This window comes from Ooceraea biroi, chromosome 8 (genome assembly GCF_003672135.1).
Source record: "Ooceraea biroi isolate clonal line C1 chromosome 8, Obir_v5.4, whole genome shotgun sequence".
NCBI lineage: Eukaryota > Metazoa > Arthropoda > Insecta > Hymenoptera > Formicidae > Ooceraea > Ooceraea biroi.
Genome location: NC_039513.1, coordinates 3465725 through 3481277, shown reverse-complemented (window position 1 = coordinate 3481277; position 15553 = coordinate 3465725). Strand labels below are relative to the sequence as shown.

At 43.0% G+C, this 15553-nt stretch overlaps 3 protein-coding genes across 5 annotated transcripts in view; 1 reads left to right on the top strand and 2 right to left on the bottom strand.

The window, feature by feature from the left end:
• The window catches only part of LOC105274836 (cytospin-A), a 48151-nt gene extending 39551 nt beyond the window's left edge, over positions 1-8600 (top strand). The window contains exons 5-13 of one of the 3 annotated variants that reach the window (XM_026972099.1): positions 1336-1704; positions 1806-2018; positions 2106-2561; positions 2658-3093; positions 3486-5534; positions 6002-6196; positions 6458-6631; positions 6763-7145; positions 7415-8600. In XM_026972099.1, the coding sequence (XP_026827900.1) occupies positions 1336-1704; positions 1806-2018; positions 2106-2561; positions 2658-3093; positions 3486-5534; positions 6002-6196; positions 6458-6631; positions 6763-7145; positions 7415-7504 (4365 nt within the window). In that variant the 3' untranslated portion in view covers positions 7505-8600. The remainder of the gene's footprint in view (positions 1-1335; positions 1705-1805; positions 2019-2105; positions 2562-2657; positions 3094-3485; positions 5535-6001; positions 6197-6457; positions 6632-6762; positions 7146-7414) is intronic. The other 2 variants (XM_011331282.3, XM_026972098.1) reach the window with 2 other exon arrangements.
• Positions 8601-8751: 151 nt separating this feature from the next.
• Positions 8752-11156, bottom strand: LOC105274838 (histone deacetylase 3). Its single transcript, XM_011331286.3, has 2 exons — positions 10567-11156; positions 8752-10489 (listed from the first exon to the last, which is right to left on the bottom strand). The coding sequence occupies exon 2, from the start codon at positions 10476-10478 to the stop codon at positions 9177-9179; it is 1302 nt and encodes a 433-aa protein (XP_011329588.1). The 5' UTR covers positions 10479-10489; positions 10567-11156; the 3' UTR covers positions 8752-9176.
• A 136-nt stretch (positions 11157-11292) lies between these two features.
• Positions 11293-14417, bottom strand: LOC105274839 (dihydrolipoyl dehydrogenase, mitochondrial). The gene is made up of 7 exons (XM_011331287.3): positions 14256-14417; positions 13381-13666; positions 12921-13287; positions 12505-12849; positions 12323-12414; positions 11896-12221; positions 11293-11732 (listed from the first exon to the last, which is right to left on the bottom strand). Exons 1-7 carry the CDS (start codon positions 14298-14300, stop codon positions 11667-11669), a joined length of 1527 nt encoding a protein of 508 aa, XP_011329589.1. The 5' UTR covers positions 14301-14417; the 3' UTR covers positions 11293-11666.
• Between the last annotated feature and the right edge of the window lie 1136 nt (positions 14418-15553).

The following is a 15553-nucleotide window of genomic DNA, read 5'->3' as shown; positions in this document are numbered from 1 at the left end:
ACAATCGTGCTTCTCCAAAAAATTCCTTAAAGAATTCATTGCATTCTTTCGGAAGTCGGGAACACGTTACATAAAAGCCCTATTATTCGCGGGCCTGTTACCTGCGCATTAGCATTTTTCTTCTCCCTGTAATCGTTCCGTTCTCACACTTGTTTCATTTTGCAGGTAAGAAAAATGTAAAAGCACGCGGCTCGAAAGGACTAGCTCTATAAAGTTACCCCGCAAAGTTGTTACCCAATAGGCACCCTCTTGCGGTTATCCCTCTTACGGTCCCCCCTTACAGTTGGTCGTTATTGAAGCCTATAAAACCCTTAACTTTGAGCGAATGCAATTCTTTACGTTACAAATGCGGAAAATTGTGCTTTTGCGCCAATAATTGCGTTTTCGTCATAGCGAATAAACGTGTAAACGTCATTATATTTTTGTATGACTATTATTATCAGAATCGGTATGCTCGGCGGAATTATGTCAGAATTTTCAGTTCCGGTACTCGTGTAACCGACAACACGTAACCGTTAGAGCGTTAGAGGAAGAAGGAGGGGAAGAGGGCAGGAAAAGGAAAAAAGAGCCGTTCTCGTGTGCTTGGAAACGGAGCCAGAGGGCGTAGAACGCGGCGGGGGGATGTTTACGTAGGAAGCGAGGAAGCCGGGGAAGCCGAGCGAATCCGATATGAAAAAGCGTTGCTTCTCATCGCCCACGGTAAAGCCCGCCTCTCGTGCTCGAGTGTCAGTAAACCGCGGCGTCCTTCCCGTCGATCGCCGCGTCTTGTGCGAGTTCGACGTTACACACCGGCGACACGGCCGTTCGACCGCCCGTAGCATCGTAGATTCTAACCTCCAATCCGGCGTTCGCCACGGCTCTTCTGCGTCAGTCCCCTCGCGGGACGACGCGCGCGAAACTCGGAGCGTCCTCGCGTCGAGCTTGTTCGCTCTCTCTCTTCCCGTTTCCTAACGGACAATCGTGAATGTTACTATTACGATGCCATCACCACGCCTTCACGATCATCTTCTAAAGTGGCCTTTTAGGCCACTTTTTCCGCACAATGGTTTCAGGAGCGTACCCTGCCTTCTGCAGCGTTGTGTGAAAACACTGTGGCCCCAACGTGTAAACCACGTGATACAAATATAGCTGTTAGACGCATGTTTATATCGTAATGATTGTAAACAGACGAACATGACGGTGTAGCTATGCTAATATTTTCTGTTTAGATAAGTTGAGATAATGCGCGGCGCATTATGCTCGCCATCGTTCGAAATTGTTCTACCGTCGACCTGGTACTGTCCTTAGCAAGTTATCGAGTAACGGTATGTGTGTATTTGTTCGTTTGACGAGCAGGAGCAGCACAGCCTGGAGTTAGAACGTCTCACGGAGGAGAACGAGGCCCTTCGCGTTCGCTTAAGGGACGTGGCACATTCTCCGCTGTCAGATTCGGAGAAGCAACAGTTGCTGCTGGATGCCTCGAGGCTCCACAACTCTGCACCGGCCTCTATTGCTATTCCTCAGGATGAAGGCTCCACGAACAATACCGGTGCTTCTCAGGAAGGAGCGCAGTGTACCACACCAGACTGGGACAAGCACTCCTCCAGCTCAATATCGGAGGTTTCCGTTGCGTGTTTGCAGGATAGAATCCTGCAAATGGAGGAAACGCATTATTCCACGAACGAGGAGTTGCAAGCAACTATTCAAGAATTGAGCGACCTGCAGGTTCGTATTTGTATCTTTTAATACTATAAATCTGCGCTGTCTTGATTATACGAGAAGAGGAGGACCGAGTAGCTTTTAACGAATTAATGTTTGTCACACAGGCGCAACTAACAGAACTGCAAGCTGATAACGAGAGGCTAACAGAGGAGAAGGGAGTCCTCTTGGAGTCGCTGTGTCGTCAGACGGAAAAATTGGAAGATTCACGATCTAAAGTCGACACGTTACAGGGACTGCTTTTAAGGGAGGAACAGCCGCAAGAAGCATCTAAGGGTTACAACACGGAGAGGGAGCAGAAATTGGTAGATCTCTTGAAAGTAAGTACGCACTTAAAATAAAATATAGATTTACATGGAAAAACGCAAAGGCTGCTCATTTGTTCTATACTATCTACGCTATTACAGAGCGCGCAAGAGGAACGAGAGGCTCTGCTGCAAAAGCAAGAGGAACTAACTAACGAACTGAAGAGTCTGAGAGCCACCGCTGACGCTAGCGCGACGGAAACGGAACGCTTGACGAAATGTGTCGAATTGCTAGAGGCGACGGTGGACGCAGCGAACGTCGAACGGAAACAGCTAGACATGGAATTGGCTGAAGCCAGGCAGGAGGGCGCGAATCGCAGCATAGAAATCAGCAGGCTAGCGACCCTGCTGGAGAACGCGCGTGCCAAGGTCGAGGAGTTGGAGCAGTCGAGGCAGCTGGAGAACAAGAGCGAGGCGGAAGAGTTGCTGGATGCGGCCAGACGGGAAAAGGACACGCTGGAGACGCAGACGGCGGCACTGCAAGAGCAGTTGGCGCGCTCACACTGCGATCACGATCGACTGAGAGATCAGTACTCGCAGCTGCAGGAGGAATATAAGGTATTTTTGCTACGATCTTCAATTGTCTCTGTCTCTAAATTAATCTATAATTTAAATAGATAGAAAATAGTTATTCCTGCGTGAATGAAATTTCAGGTAGCCCGCAACAACGCAAAGTCCGCCATCGACGATTTAGAGTACAGATTAAATCAGCTGAAGGACGAGCGGCTATCTGTGGGCACGGAACTGCAACTGGTTCGAGACTCCCTGTCAGAATTGCAGGAACAGTGCCAGCGACATTTGGAGGACAAAAGGGAGCTGAAGGCTACACTGAGCGAAACACAGCGAAGGGAACGCGAGGCGCAAACTCGCTTGTACGAGTTGGAGCGCGCATTAGCCGAGGAACGTAAACTGAGACAAGATGAGAGCGCAGAATGGGAACAGTTCCAGACGGATCTGCTAATGACCGTGCGAGTCGCCAACGACTTCAAAACTGAGGCCCAGAGCGAGCTAGAACGCGTCGTCATGGAGAACAAGGCGCAAAGAGATAAGCTTAGAGTGTTGGAGGCGCAGCTCGAAAAACTTACCAAAGGTAAATCATCAGCTGATACGATTGACTTGTCTTGAGTCAAAAACTGTTACGTAGTAGTATTATATATTGCGATACGAACGCGTGTGTACGCATCTGGAATTTAAGATTAATTATTTCACAAGTCGATAACGCGTTAAATACCTGTAATATATTGCGTGTAGTATATGTACTAATATACTAACACATAATATTTTCTCCGAAAAAGAAAACGCACGAGGATCTCTCGTAAAGTAAATATCGGAAAGAAGGGATATTGTTTGATGGAAGAAAAACTCAGTTTATAGCGAACCTCGATTTTCTATTTTTGCTTAGTTGTATATTTCATGTAGCAGGACTTTTATTAATTTCATAATTGTTCCTGTTTTCCTGGAATTTCTCGGACTGCGTACTAGATAGCACTGCAGTGAGTTATTGCAAGGCACTCGATACTACAAACGGGAATAAACGGAAAACGACGAGCGTTATATTGAAACGCGGTCGGACGATAAAGAGGCGTTACGATCAGAAGAAGCACGCGTTACGAAATAGCGTGCTGCAGATGGTGGCGAACAACCGAGATTTACAGAAAGCGAGATCCGAGGACGCCAATATCGTTGTCGTCTCTCCCAGTCTCCCGCAGAGTGGAGTCGACTTGCTGAACGGTAACGCGAACACTGCGATCGGTGCAACTCCACTCAAGGAAGTTATCAAATTGGAAGACAAACTGATTTCCGGCGAGGAGATTGAATTGTGTCCCGCCTTTTACGTTGGTGGATGGTATACCGAATGCAATTCGGGTAAAGCAGACGAACGTTCGACCGACGAGAAGCAACCAACAAAAGTAACGAAAAGCGAATCTTCCAAATTCTATTTAGATTTAGATGACTTAAAATCGGACAACAGTCACAGTCCGACTATTGGACGTCCACTCCAAGCAGTGGATAAATCTCCAGAAATCACGAAGGATTACTCGAAACTGTACGTTACCGTTACGAACGCGTCGGATAGTAACGCAATGGCCAAAAGTTCCTTGTTAAAGGATATTCGCGGCATACAAAGCGCCGACGGAGATTCGTATGGCATTAACATTTCGAACAGTCGATTTTTCGTGCCGAAGGATTACATATTTTCTGGCGTCGAGTGCGCGATGAACGATTTGAAGTTTGAGGTAGACCCGGAAATGGGAAAGCTACTTCAGAGAAGCTACAGCAGTCCACAGTTCAGCACAGGCTCGTCTGCTCTGATTAACGTCGAAATACGTCCGTCCTCTTTGGATAGTGCAGCACTAAATGCGACCAAAATTTTAACCGCGTCGAACAATCCAAACCGACGCGAAGATTCATATTCTAAGTGTTTGAGAGCGCTTCCGGACACGTTGCCCGTGAGTTTAAGGTCAAAAGAGAGCGACAAGTCCGAACGAAGGCTGTTCCTGAAAAAGCGCGAATCAAAACCAAGTTGCGAGATAATCGACAACCTTTTGGATGAAACGAATTTAAAGTCGAAAGCTCCTGCAGCGTTGCAAGGTGAAAGTCGTACCGAATCGTTAGAAAGGCTCGATGGTCGTGATAGTGTACAGGGAGATAAAAAAGAATCGCATGGAACGAAGTATAAAAGTCATAAAACTTCCCCCAAAACGAGTGTATTTCTGAAAAACGAAACGGAGCGTGAAATATCGCAAAATAATCGAACATCAACAGCAAAACTCGTGACTAATGACAACGAAATTACGACGACATCTGCATCCAATGTATTTACGTTTGACGACATAAAAATTTCTGATACATTCGCGGAATCAAAAGCTTCGCCTAACACGAATCCTGAAGTAGATATAAAATCACCGAGATCCATGAAAAGTGTAAATATTGATTTAAAGAAAACCAAAATTCCTTGCAGTATATTAAATGATTCTTTAAAAAAGCGAAAATTACATCCACTCTCTTCTAAAGTGTCTTCTGAAGTTTCGTCTACATCAAAATGTCTCTCACCGATCACAGTTACTCCAGTATGCGCACCAAGAAAAGTATTCATGACCAAGAAAAGTGCTCATTTGGGACAAACAAAGATCCCTGAGCTGCTCGATCCTTCCATTAATCCAGAGCAGCAAGTCGAAGCTCCAGCGTGTAACAAAGAATCGCAACGATCAGCATCTTCATACTCCAGCGAGACGAATCGATTGAATCGCATGAGATTTCTGCAAGATAGTTTACAAGCTGATGACGCAAACGGAGATGAGTCTCGGATCGAAGAAGCTTCCACTGACAGTAAACTTTGCGCGACGAACGCAACGAAGGAGGAATCTAAGCCCTCGCAAAGTATCGCGGACTCGGAATCGGTCTGCAAGAAGCACGTTCTACCGGTGGGACGGACGTTTTCCTTGAGAGAAAAGTTTGAGACGATCGTAGAAGACGTGGAATTTCGGACGGCGCCGGGACGGCGCTCGCAGATAGACAAATCTTGCGACCGTAAGTCGCTCTCTTAGTGTGGGAACTACGACTACGCTTGTATCGCCAAAACTTCGAACTGTTGTCCGTCCCGGCTCCCCGATCTAAGCAAAGTGTACAAAATCTTCGTACCTTCTCGTGGCTAGCATTTATACAATCGTGTCGCTCGTGCAGTCCTTTGGTTAACTGTTACACCCGGCTTTCTTTGTGTTTATCGATCTCTCAGTACCTCTCACGTTATACTGGCTTCTGTATACTACCGTCATCGATCATTGCGCTCCTAATGAATTAATGTGTACGAGATCAGTATAATCTTCTATTGTAAATTAAGAAAATTAAAACCACCCAGATATTTTACTCATCGAGATTACCTATGCTTCAGTTTATGTACGAACATTTTCTGGCTTACTTGCTTTCGTTACTGTTCGAAATTAGTTACCGTACTGCGATATTCGATAATCGAGTGTAACGAATACTTGATCTTCCAGCTAACCAGAAAATGATACAGCAACCGCCTCCTAGGCCGGCCAGCACACCGACGGAGACACAACAGTCCGTACTGACGAGCGTGCAACAGGAAATCGCTGCTCGTAGGAAGGCAAATATTTCGCGCCAGGACTCGAGGCTTTCTGTAAAATGTTTGATCGAGAGTATCGAGAATGCCACAAAACAAGCTAAAACCGGTAAGTAAAAATACGTATTTAATTAATTGTTAATAAACTTCGTCCATAGAATTATTTATTCGATAATGTAACATGAATTATGAAATTATACAAACTATTTCAAAATATCGTAATTAATTTTAATAATGGAATTTTTGTTCAGTGACAAGATTTAATAAATTCACACTTAATTTTATATATTAATTAAAAGAAAAAGTTATTTAGTATTATATATATATATATATATATATATATATAATTATATTTATTTTACGCTTTCAGGACCCGGAAGTCGTAGCAGTTCCACGTCGTCACTTAATTCAATTGGGACTACGGATATTATGTCTTTAAAGGCTCCCCTCAGGGATCAACAACAAATTAACAATTTAATCTGTACAGCGAATTCGACAAATAATAATAAAACGCAATCTACAATCGCAAAGAAACCAATATCAGGTAATTTTCAATCCAAATCTTACAAACTCGCCCGCGCGCGCGCGTGTGTAATGGTCATATATACTTTATATTTATATCAAGATTTCTTATATTATGTGAAATTTAATCTCGTCTGTTTTAATTATTAACAGAAATAAAATCAGCGTCGGTAGTTCTGAGTCCAGGTGAACTGTTAGACTCGGCTGCCTTGAATGCCAAGGCGATCGACTTCGTGCGCCGAAATAGCGTAACCGATCTGTCGGAACGTAAAGATCCTCTGTGCGGTTTGGTCAAGAACGGCGGGTCCAAGCGTAACGCTTTGCTCAAGTGGTGTCAGAACAAGACGGTAGGGTATCGGAATATTGATATAACTAACTTCAGCAGTTCCTGGAACGACGGTTTAGCATTATGCGCGATTCTGCACTCCTACCTACCGCGCAAGGTGCCGTACGACACGTTGACACCGGTCGAGAAGCGGCGCAACTTCTCGATTGCCTTCTCCGCTGCCGAGAGCGTTGGCATACCTACTACTTTGGTGAGTCGATTGACAAATATATATGTTTGACGTAATAATGTATTTGGGAAATTTATAGAAAAAATTGAAAGTGATTCATGAAGCAAGATAAAGTGTTTCGATATTTCTAGATATTACGTAGATTTATTTGTATCAAAGTAATTTAATAATATTAAAGTTAATATTAAAATTATTAATATTAAAGTTATGTCAAAGTAATGTAAACTTCTTAGCACTGGCTTTTTTAGTCGAAGTTGAAACTGACTTCACGGAAAATATCTTTTTCGCAGAACATTGGTGAAATGTGTCAGCTCGAGCGACCTGACTGGCAACAAGTAATGACGTACGTGACCAGCATTTACAAGCACTTTGAAACGTAACTGACCACCGTCCCACATCGTATTGCCTGTCCGGCGACACGTCCTACCGTACCCATTGAACGCTCTTGGAGTCGCGAGCCGAGCGAGAAACAAAAACAAGAGCATCTAGTCAAGCAAATTCTATAGGACAAAAACGAAAAAATATGCAGCAGGAACGTCTTGAGATTTATATCGAGGATCGCTGAAATCAGCACTGTCTACTAATTATATCCCCTTGTTGTACGCGCTGTATATAATTTCGAGTCGTATGACGTATGGCCGATATGATGGAGTATATGCAGAGTGTTCGATGGAGGACTAAACACCAAATGGAATTGCTGTTACTATGAGACTGAAAAACTTTGTATACACGTATACACACGCGCTTCGTAGAGACACACACATCGCATACTAAATGAAAGCAAGAACATTTTCGCGTATTTTAAACAAGAGAGAAAGGAGCTGAGAGCTGATGACCACACAAGCTTCGAAGAGTATAGAGTCCTCTGCAAGGCGAAGATAATTATGCGCAACGTTACTCAGGCGAAACCCACGCGTTGTGCGTCGCGAACGGTGTACACACACGCACGCATGCATTGCCTCTGCATCGTGGTAGTCTTTTGCACCGTTTTTGCAAAGAACAAGTCGAATCGAGTATTTGCGTTCCTCGTACCGTGAGTATTTTTCTACGTGTATTATTTTTCGAGACTTTTTCTAGAGTTTATAAAATATAACGAATATTGTACAGAATCGAAGCGCCTTAATTTAAGATACCTAATTTATTGCAATTAGTCGCATTAGCGTCCTTACCGAGCGGGGAGCACCACCTCCGCTCCCGAGGAAAAGAAAAAGGAGAATAGTTTTGCGTTTCTACTTTGCAAGCAAGTAGAGAGAAGGCGGATGAAAATAAAATCGTGTCGCGCGAAGGTTTAAGTTCTCTGTGATATAGCAAGATAGCCCCGAACAGAGATACAAAAAAAAACGTTATCGTTATTGCTATTACTATTACGCTATTACCGCTATTAATCGTCCTCATCGTCGTTGTTGTACCATTGTAGACAATACGGATACCGCTGTCGGATATAAAAGAATAAACTTGCCTAATGGATATTTAATATTCCGATATTTTTAATTGATAGTACCGCGTTATTTCTTCAATTAACGGGTGAACGTTGGTGCCTTAATATTAATTTCTTAATAATGGATAAGCAAATTTTTCCCTGGGGTATATATGCATATCTATTCATTAATGAATTCAAAAGTCCAGATTTTTCTTTGTTCAATAAAAAAGTCCATACTTTATTATTATTTTATAAAACAGTTCAATTTATATATACAGTGTAGTATTATATATGCACATTATATCTAATTGATTGATTGCGTTCTCATGTCTGTTACAGTCATTTTATCTGCGATATAAAAAGTCTTCAGAAGTCAAATTTAATTAGTATATACTATTTACTATTTTATATTACTATTACATTATAATAATAAGTACTCGAACTGATCGTTTAAAAACAGAATTGTCTAAAAAAGAAGAGGGACAGTTTTGGCGTATTCAAAGACATTTTTCTTGAACTTGTCATTAAATCAACGTTCGAATGAAATATCCATCCAAAATGTGTGAAAAAGTGAGATCGAATGTTTCCGAGCGACTCGCAGTCTTTTAAATCGTAATACCAGCTCTTCCTCATCACGAGTCGGTCACGTCCATCTTGTCCTGATCCTTGTCACCGGCGTAATACTCGTTCGCCGGCTCGACAATTTTATCTGTGTCCTGTGGATTCTGCCGCGAGTCCGGATCCGGTTCTGGCTGTCTCTCTTCCTCGGGCGGTAATGCATCGCATGGTACATCCTGCATTTGCACGCTAGGTGAGTGCTGAATCATCTTGAGGTTGTCGTACACATGCTTCGTAATCGCTTCAAGGTACTGCTTGCTGTTGGCGTTGTCCTGTCTGGTTACCACCTCAGGATGCAGTGTAAAGTCTGGCGCGAAGTACTCTAAGTAGTCCGTGTACGGTAATTCGTTACTGATCTGCTCATCCACGAGCAACGATGTTTCATACGTCCAGCATCTAGCAACGTTCCGTAGAGTGTAACCGCCACCGCCAACAGCCAGTAATGGCACGTTCAAGTCTCTCACGAATTTCACGCACTCGCCGTGGCCTTTCGTACTGAGATTGAAGCACCCGAGGCGATCGTTCGCAAGGGAGTCAGCGCCGCACTGAAGTACTATTGCCGTCGGTTGGAAGAACTCCATCACGTGAGATATCACTGGCTTGAAAACCTGGATGTAAGATCCATCGTCTATGCCCTCCTTGAGCGGCACATTTACAGAGTAGTATCTACCACTTTCAGCACCGATCTCATACATGTCGCCAGTGCCAGGGAAGAAGTAATTGCCGTATTTGTGAAACGACACAGTCATCACGCGATCGGTGAGGTAGAAAGCCTCTTGTACGCCGTCTCCATGATGCACGTCGATATCGATGTACAAGACTCGGGCACGGTACTTAAGCAATTCTAATATAGCGATCACAATGTCATTGATGTAGCAAAAACCAGATGCTTCAAATTTTTTAGCGTGATGCAGACCACCGCTCCAATTAACGGCGATGTCACAGCAGTTATTGTTCAGCTTGGTAGCACCGTCCAGAGATGCACCGGTGTACATGGAGCAGAAATCAAACAGGCCATCAAATACTGGACAATCGTCGCCTACATTGAAGTGGCTCAGGTATTTGGTGTACCCCTGCAGATTCTGTGGAGTCACACGCTGTAAGAACTCCACGTAATCTTCCGAGTGAAAGCGACACATGTCATGAGTGCTCGCACGGTAGGGTCTGTACATCTGCATCTTCCTATGGAGACCATAATTGAACACCAGACTGTGGATCACGGATAGTCGATGAGGCTTCATGGGATGGCCTGGTCCATAATGGAAATTACCCACCTCCGGGTTGTAGAAGTACGCCACTTTCTTGTTGTAACTCATTTTGAGGTTAGCTGCCAAAGTATCGCGAACGTTATCTCATTGTTACACGATAAGTGTTTTATTTGACAGAAGAAATGTAATTACGAACCTCATGTTCCTGTTAGATTAAAATCAAGACCCTCATCTAAATTTTTCACTTGCAAGACAGGCAAAATTCGCTAAGTAGCCATTCAAAGAAATGGTAATTTCAACTTTGCGTTTGATTTCTGGACGATATAACTGACTTTAAGGATCGAGTACTGAGTTTAATATTTTTGTTGGTTGCGAGCTTATCAGGTGATGATTCACCAGCAAAAGCCATTAATTAATAATGAAAATATTTATCTCGCAACAAATTTACTCGATATATACGATGTCTCGCTTCCGTATTTTTGATGGGCTTGCTAAACTTAGTTCTAAAAATTCCCGCTACGAGTCTCCACTGTCCTAGATTAGAAACTGAGGTAGTATCAGAAATTTAATTCTTGAAACGATCAAATAGCGGATTATACAGTGTCATTTTGAAATAGTACAATTGAACAGTAAATAAAAATAATTGATTTTCAAATAATTGAATTTTACGGCAAAGTTGATTAAGATTTGCAATTGCAAATAATACTATTCAATAGTAAATTATACAAATTCTTATATTTAGATACAAATACAATAGCGATACAACAAGAATTATATTTCGTTTAGACAGTGAATATTAAAATTGAGAAAATCGCAGATCACATTTGCAATTTAATATTTCAAAATTGACTTATTTAATATCACCGTAAATGCATCTTGATTGTTTTCTTCGGGTTTTTCCAGAATAAACTATTTGAAAAATTTGGTTGCCCCATCTCTTGTTTATTTGTAATAAATACAATAGTCAGTGGGCAGAGGTAAATCCATTTTATCTCCGCATAGTTTCCAACTTTTATTTACAAATGTAATTTCTTATGCGACGATGTAGCGGCGACGCGCTATAATTAGCGCGATACGTTCATACGTGACGCTGACACGTAGACTAGATTCAGGCTACGATGAGAAGTCGATGGAGCCGCGTTCTCGCCGTGCGCAAAAATCGTATCCGCAAAGATCGTATCTGCGCGATACGATTGTCCGGTGAAATTCGTAAGTGGTCATTCACTCTCGATCGACTCTAAACGCGGTGAATGTATGGACTAACGAGTGCATAATTTGCTCATCCTCCACGGAAACTTAGAAATTGATAGGTTTGCCGAAGTAGGCTGCCAAATGAGCTTCCCTGAGTGCTTCGGCGCATGTCTGTAAAAAAAACATGCAAATCATGAAGCATACCTAAGAGAACAATTTCAAATTTTTCTCAAATTTCCCTCAATAATACTAATATAGAATCAATCACTTGGCGTAGTTGACTTTGATGATTCTGTCGTGAATCACATAGTAAATATACAAGGTAAATACTTACCGGATGTGCATGACATACGCGTGCAACATCTTCGGCACTGGCACCGTACTCCATCGCGAGAACTGCCTCATTAATGAGCTCGCCCGCAACCGGGCCAATCATATGAACGCCTAGAATTTTATCTGTGTTGCTGTCGGCAAGCACCTTGGCGAAACCGTCGGTCTCCATGTTGGTCTTGGCTCGAGAGTTTGCCATGAATGGGAATTTGCCGACTTTGTAGTCAATACCCTCCTTCTTCAAATCTTCCTCCGTTTTGCCGACCCAACCCACCTCGGGGTGCGTGTATATCACGCTCGGCACGCAGTTATAGTCGATGTGAACAGCACCTATATTACGAATCAAAGCGATTTACATTTGATTACATGAAAGAAGAAAGAACTTTGCGTGTTTAACATTATTTGTGAGTTATTTTCGCGGCGATTATTACCTCCGGTAATACCCTCCACTGTGATTATGCCCTCGTCCTCTGCTTTGTGAGCCAACATCGGTCCGTGAATACAGTCTCCGATAGCATAAATACTGCAAATTTAACAGGCAAGGAAATTATTCAGTCAGAAATATCAGGAAAGATCAAGAGAAAATATTTAATATCCACTTTCATTCATTTACCTAGGTACTACCGTCTGGAACCGATTGTTCACAGGTATCCTCCCCTTCTCGTCTCTTTCGATGCCCATGTCTTCGAGGCCCAAGTTGTCCGTGTACGGTTTCCTGCCGACGCATACCAACAATACCTCACACGCCAACTCCTCCTTCTTGCTGGGATCCTTCGCATCCTCGACGGAGACTACAACCTCGCTGCCACGTTTGCTCGCGCTCATGACTTTCGTTCCCAGCTTGAATTTCAGACCCTGCTTCGCGAGGACCTTTTGCAAGGTCTGACTGACTTCCCTATCTATGCCCATACCACCGATCGTCTGCATGTACTCTATGGCCGTTACATCAGAGCCCAGCCTATAAAAGCGACAACGTATGAGCGAAAGCGTATTGCTTGTCACCGGTGACACGTACTTTTAGACGCGTACCTCTGCCAAACCGAGCCCAACTCCAATCCAATAACGCCAGCACCGATGACAATGAGCCTCTTGGGAACTTCGCTCAGCGATAGCGCACCCGTTGACGAGACAACTTGTTTCTCGTCGATTTCAATGCCAGGGAAAGGTGAAACTACACTACCAGTCGCTATTACGATATTTTTGGTGTTAATGGTCGATTCTACCGATCCGTCAGGCTTTAAAGCGGTGACTTGGTTCTTGCCAGTAATTTTTCCATGACCCTTGACCCATTCGATCTTGTTCTTCTTGAACAGGCCCGCTATTCCGCCAGTCAACGCCTTGACCACGTTTCTCTTCTGCTCCATGAGTTTCTCGAGGTCAAGTTTAACGTTTGATACTACGAGAGACCATCAGTGTTTATTATTAAAATAGTAGAAACAACAATAAAAGTAGCTCCAACAAAACTTTAGCAAAATTGAGCTCAATCTACCTATAACTCCTCGATTTGACAGATCTCCACTATGTGCCATATGATAGTAATGTGAATTGTTTAAAAGTGATTTTGACGGAATGCATCCAACATTGAGGCACGTGCCTCCCAGAGTTGGGTCCTTCTCTACACATACGGTCTTCATGCCCAGCTGTGCAGCTTTAATCGCTGCTACATAGCCACCAGGGCCAGCTCCGATCACCACTAAATCTGCATCCATTGTGCTGGCATACCTTCGCTGCTGAGCAGCTGTCATGCCTGGGAGAACACGCTTTATGCATGTTGGCTAAGTAGACAATACAAACACTGTATTAGTAAGTATATTTGACAAGAAAAATTGTTGCTACATGCAAGGAAGGAACAGAAATATTAATAACAATATATGATAAAAGCATAATACAGATGTTTAAATCTTTTTGCGTAAGAACTTACATAAATTACATGAATTAATTCTCGTTTAAGAAATCCATATATAAAACAAAAAATAAATGTCACTGTCTCGTCATTGTCTTTTTTTCTAATTAGCATCTAATTATGCATATTTTTTAGTGCAGAAAGAGTAAGAGCAGTACTAACAAGCTAACAAGAACAGATCCAGAACTGATGTAGAGAAAGAGAGAAGAAGCAATGACATAACCAACCTATGGTGCCAACTTTATGTCATAATGCGGATTCGGAGAACTGATTGGAGTCTTGCAATTTGAAAGATAGCTCCGACGATCGGAGCGAGTCTAATTACAAAGATTCTCTCTAATGAATTATTCAGGAAAATTGCGCAAGGACGTCTCGTGGCACATTACGAAAGACATAACCAAGTGAACACTCGCTCATATGATTCCGCGACAGATCAGCAAATATCTTCATACGCGACTCACCCTGACAGAAGTGGTCACCAAATTCCAAATGCTGGCTTGCATCATATCTTTCTAAGTTGCACCAGGTATCCCGATATCGAGGGGAAAGATAGAAAGAGGGAAGAATAGATCCACGGCAGTGAAACGCAAAGCTCGACCGGTTACCACGACAAGTCAATCGTGATAGTGCTGATAATTCAGTATCCGTCGAATGACTCATTTACTGATGGTAACGTACGATGGCACCACTTTCCATTCGGCGAATGTCGCGATATCCTTTACAGAAATATGTACGGATATCTCTACTAATACTTAATTATTATTTAAACGAAACCCGAAATAATCAGGTGAACATAAGTGTATAAATTAGACGCCACCGATGACAAAGTGTCAGGTAAAATATTGCTGATAAAAATACTAGTGAGAGATTCTACGATTGATATTTAGAAATTTCGGTGATCGCGATTATGTACTTAGGGTACGGTCCAAGTCACGCTTCGAAGCGCTTCTAGACACTTTCTATCTTCTTCTCATTTGACAGAAGGAAAAGGATGGAAAGTGGCTAGAAGCGCTTCGAAGCGTGACTTGGACCGTACCCTTAGTGCATACCAATAAGATAAAAGTTTTTATTTGGTTATGTTATTGCTTCGATAGTAGCGGTTCTCAGAAAAATCTTAAATTGCGTTTTTAATAGTTAATAAGTCATCTTTAGACTAGAACGTTCATTGTTGTGCTTTGTTATCGAAAGTCATCAAAAGGGACGATCGAAAATTTAGAGACGTCTTATAGACTCGTAAAGATCATTTTCAAAATATCCATGACAAGAATAGGCAAGAGCATGTTATATTATTGATTCTATAGAACGCGCCTTGCGGTTGGAACTCTGTACTTGGAAAATTAAATTGGCGCGAAGTGGGAGACGAATTCCCGGCATCTAACGGAGACGCGGAGCGCGACGAAGAACGCTTCCTTCGACGAAAGTCGCGGATCGATTGACGCACGAGCATTTTAGGCGCCGTCGCGACACCGCCGTCATCGCCGTCTCGCCCATGCACCCTCCTGGGCATAACGTTCGCGACGAGACCTATAATTCTTTTAACGACGAAGGTTAGAAGAAGCGCCGCTGAAAGAGAAAAGAGAGGCGCAACAAAAATATTGACAGGCAGGAAGGGAGCGTGAATCGGCGAGATAAGGGGATCGCGGTAGAAGCGAAACTGAAACGAGAAAGAGAAAGGCGGCGGGGTAATAAGAGAGAAGGAGAAGATGATAATAATAAAGGCGAAAGGGAGGTAGGACAGTGAAAGGTGGGGTGGAAAGAC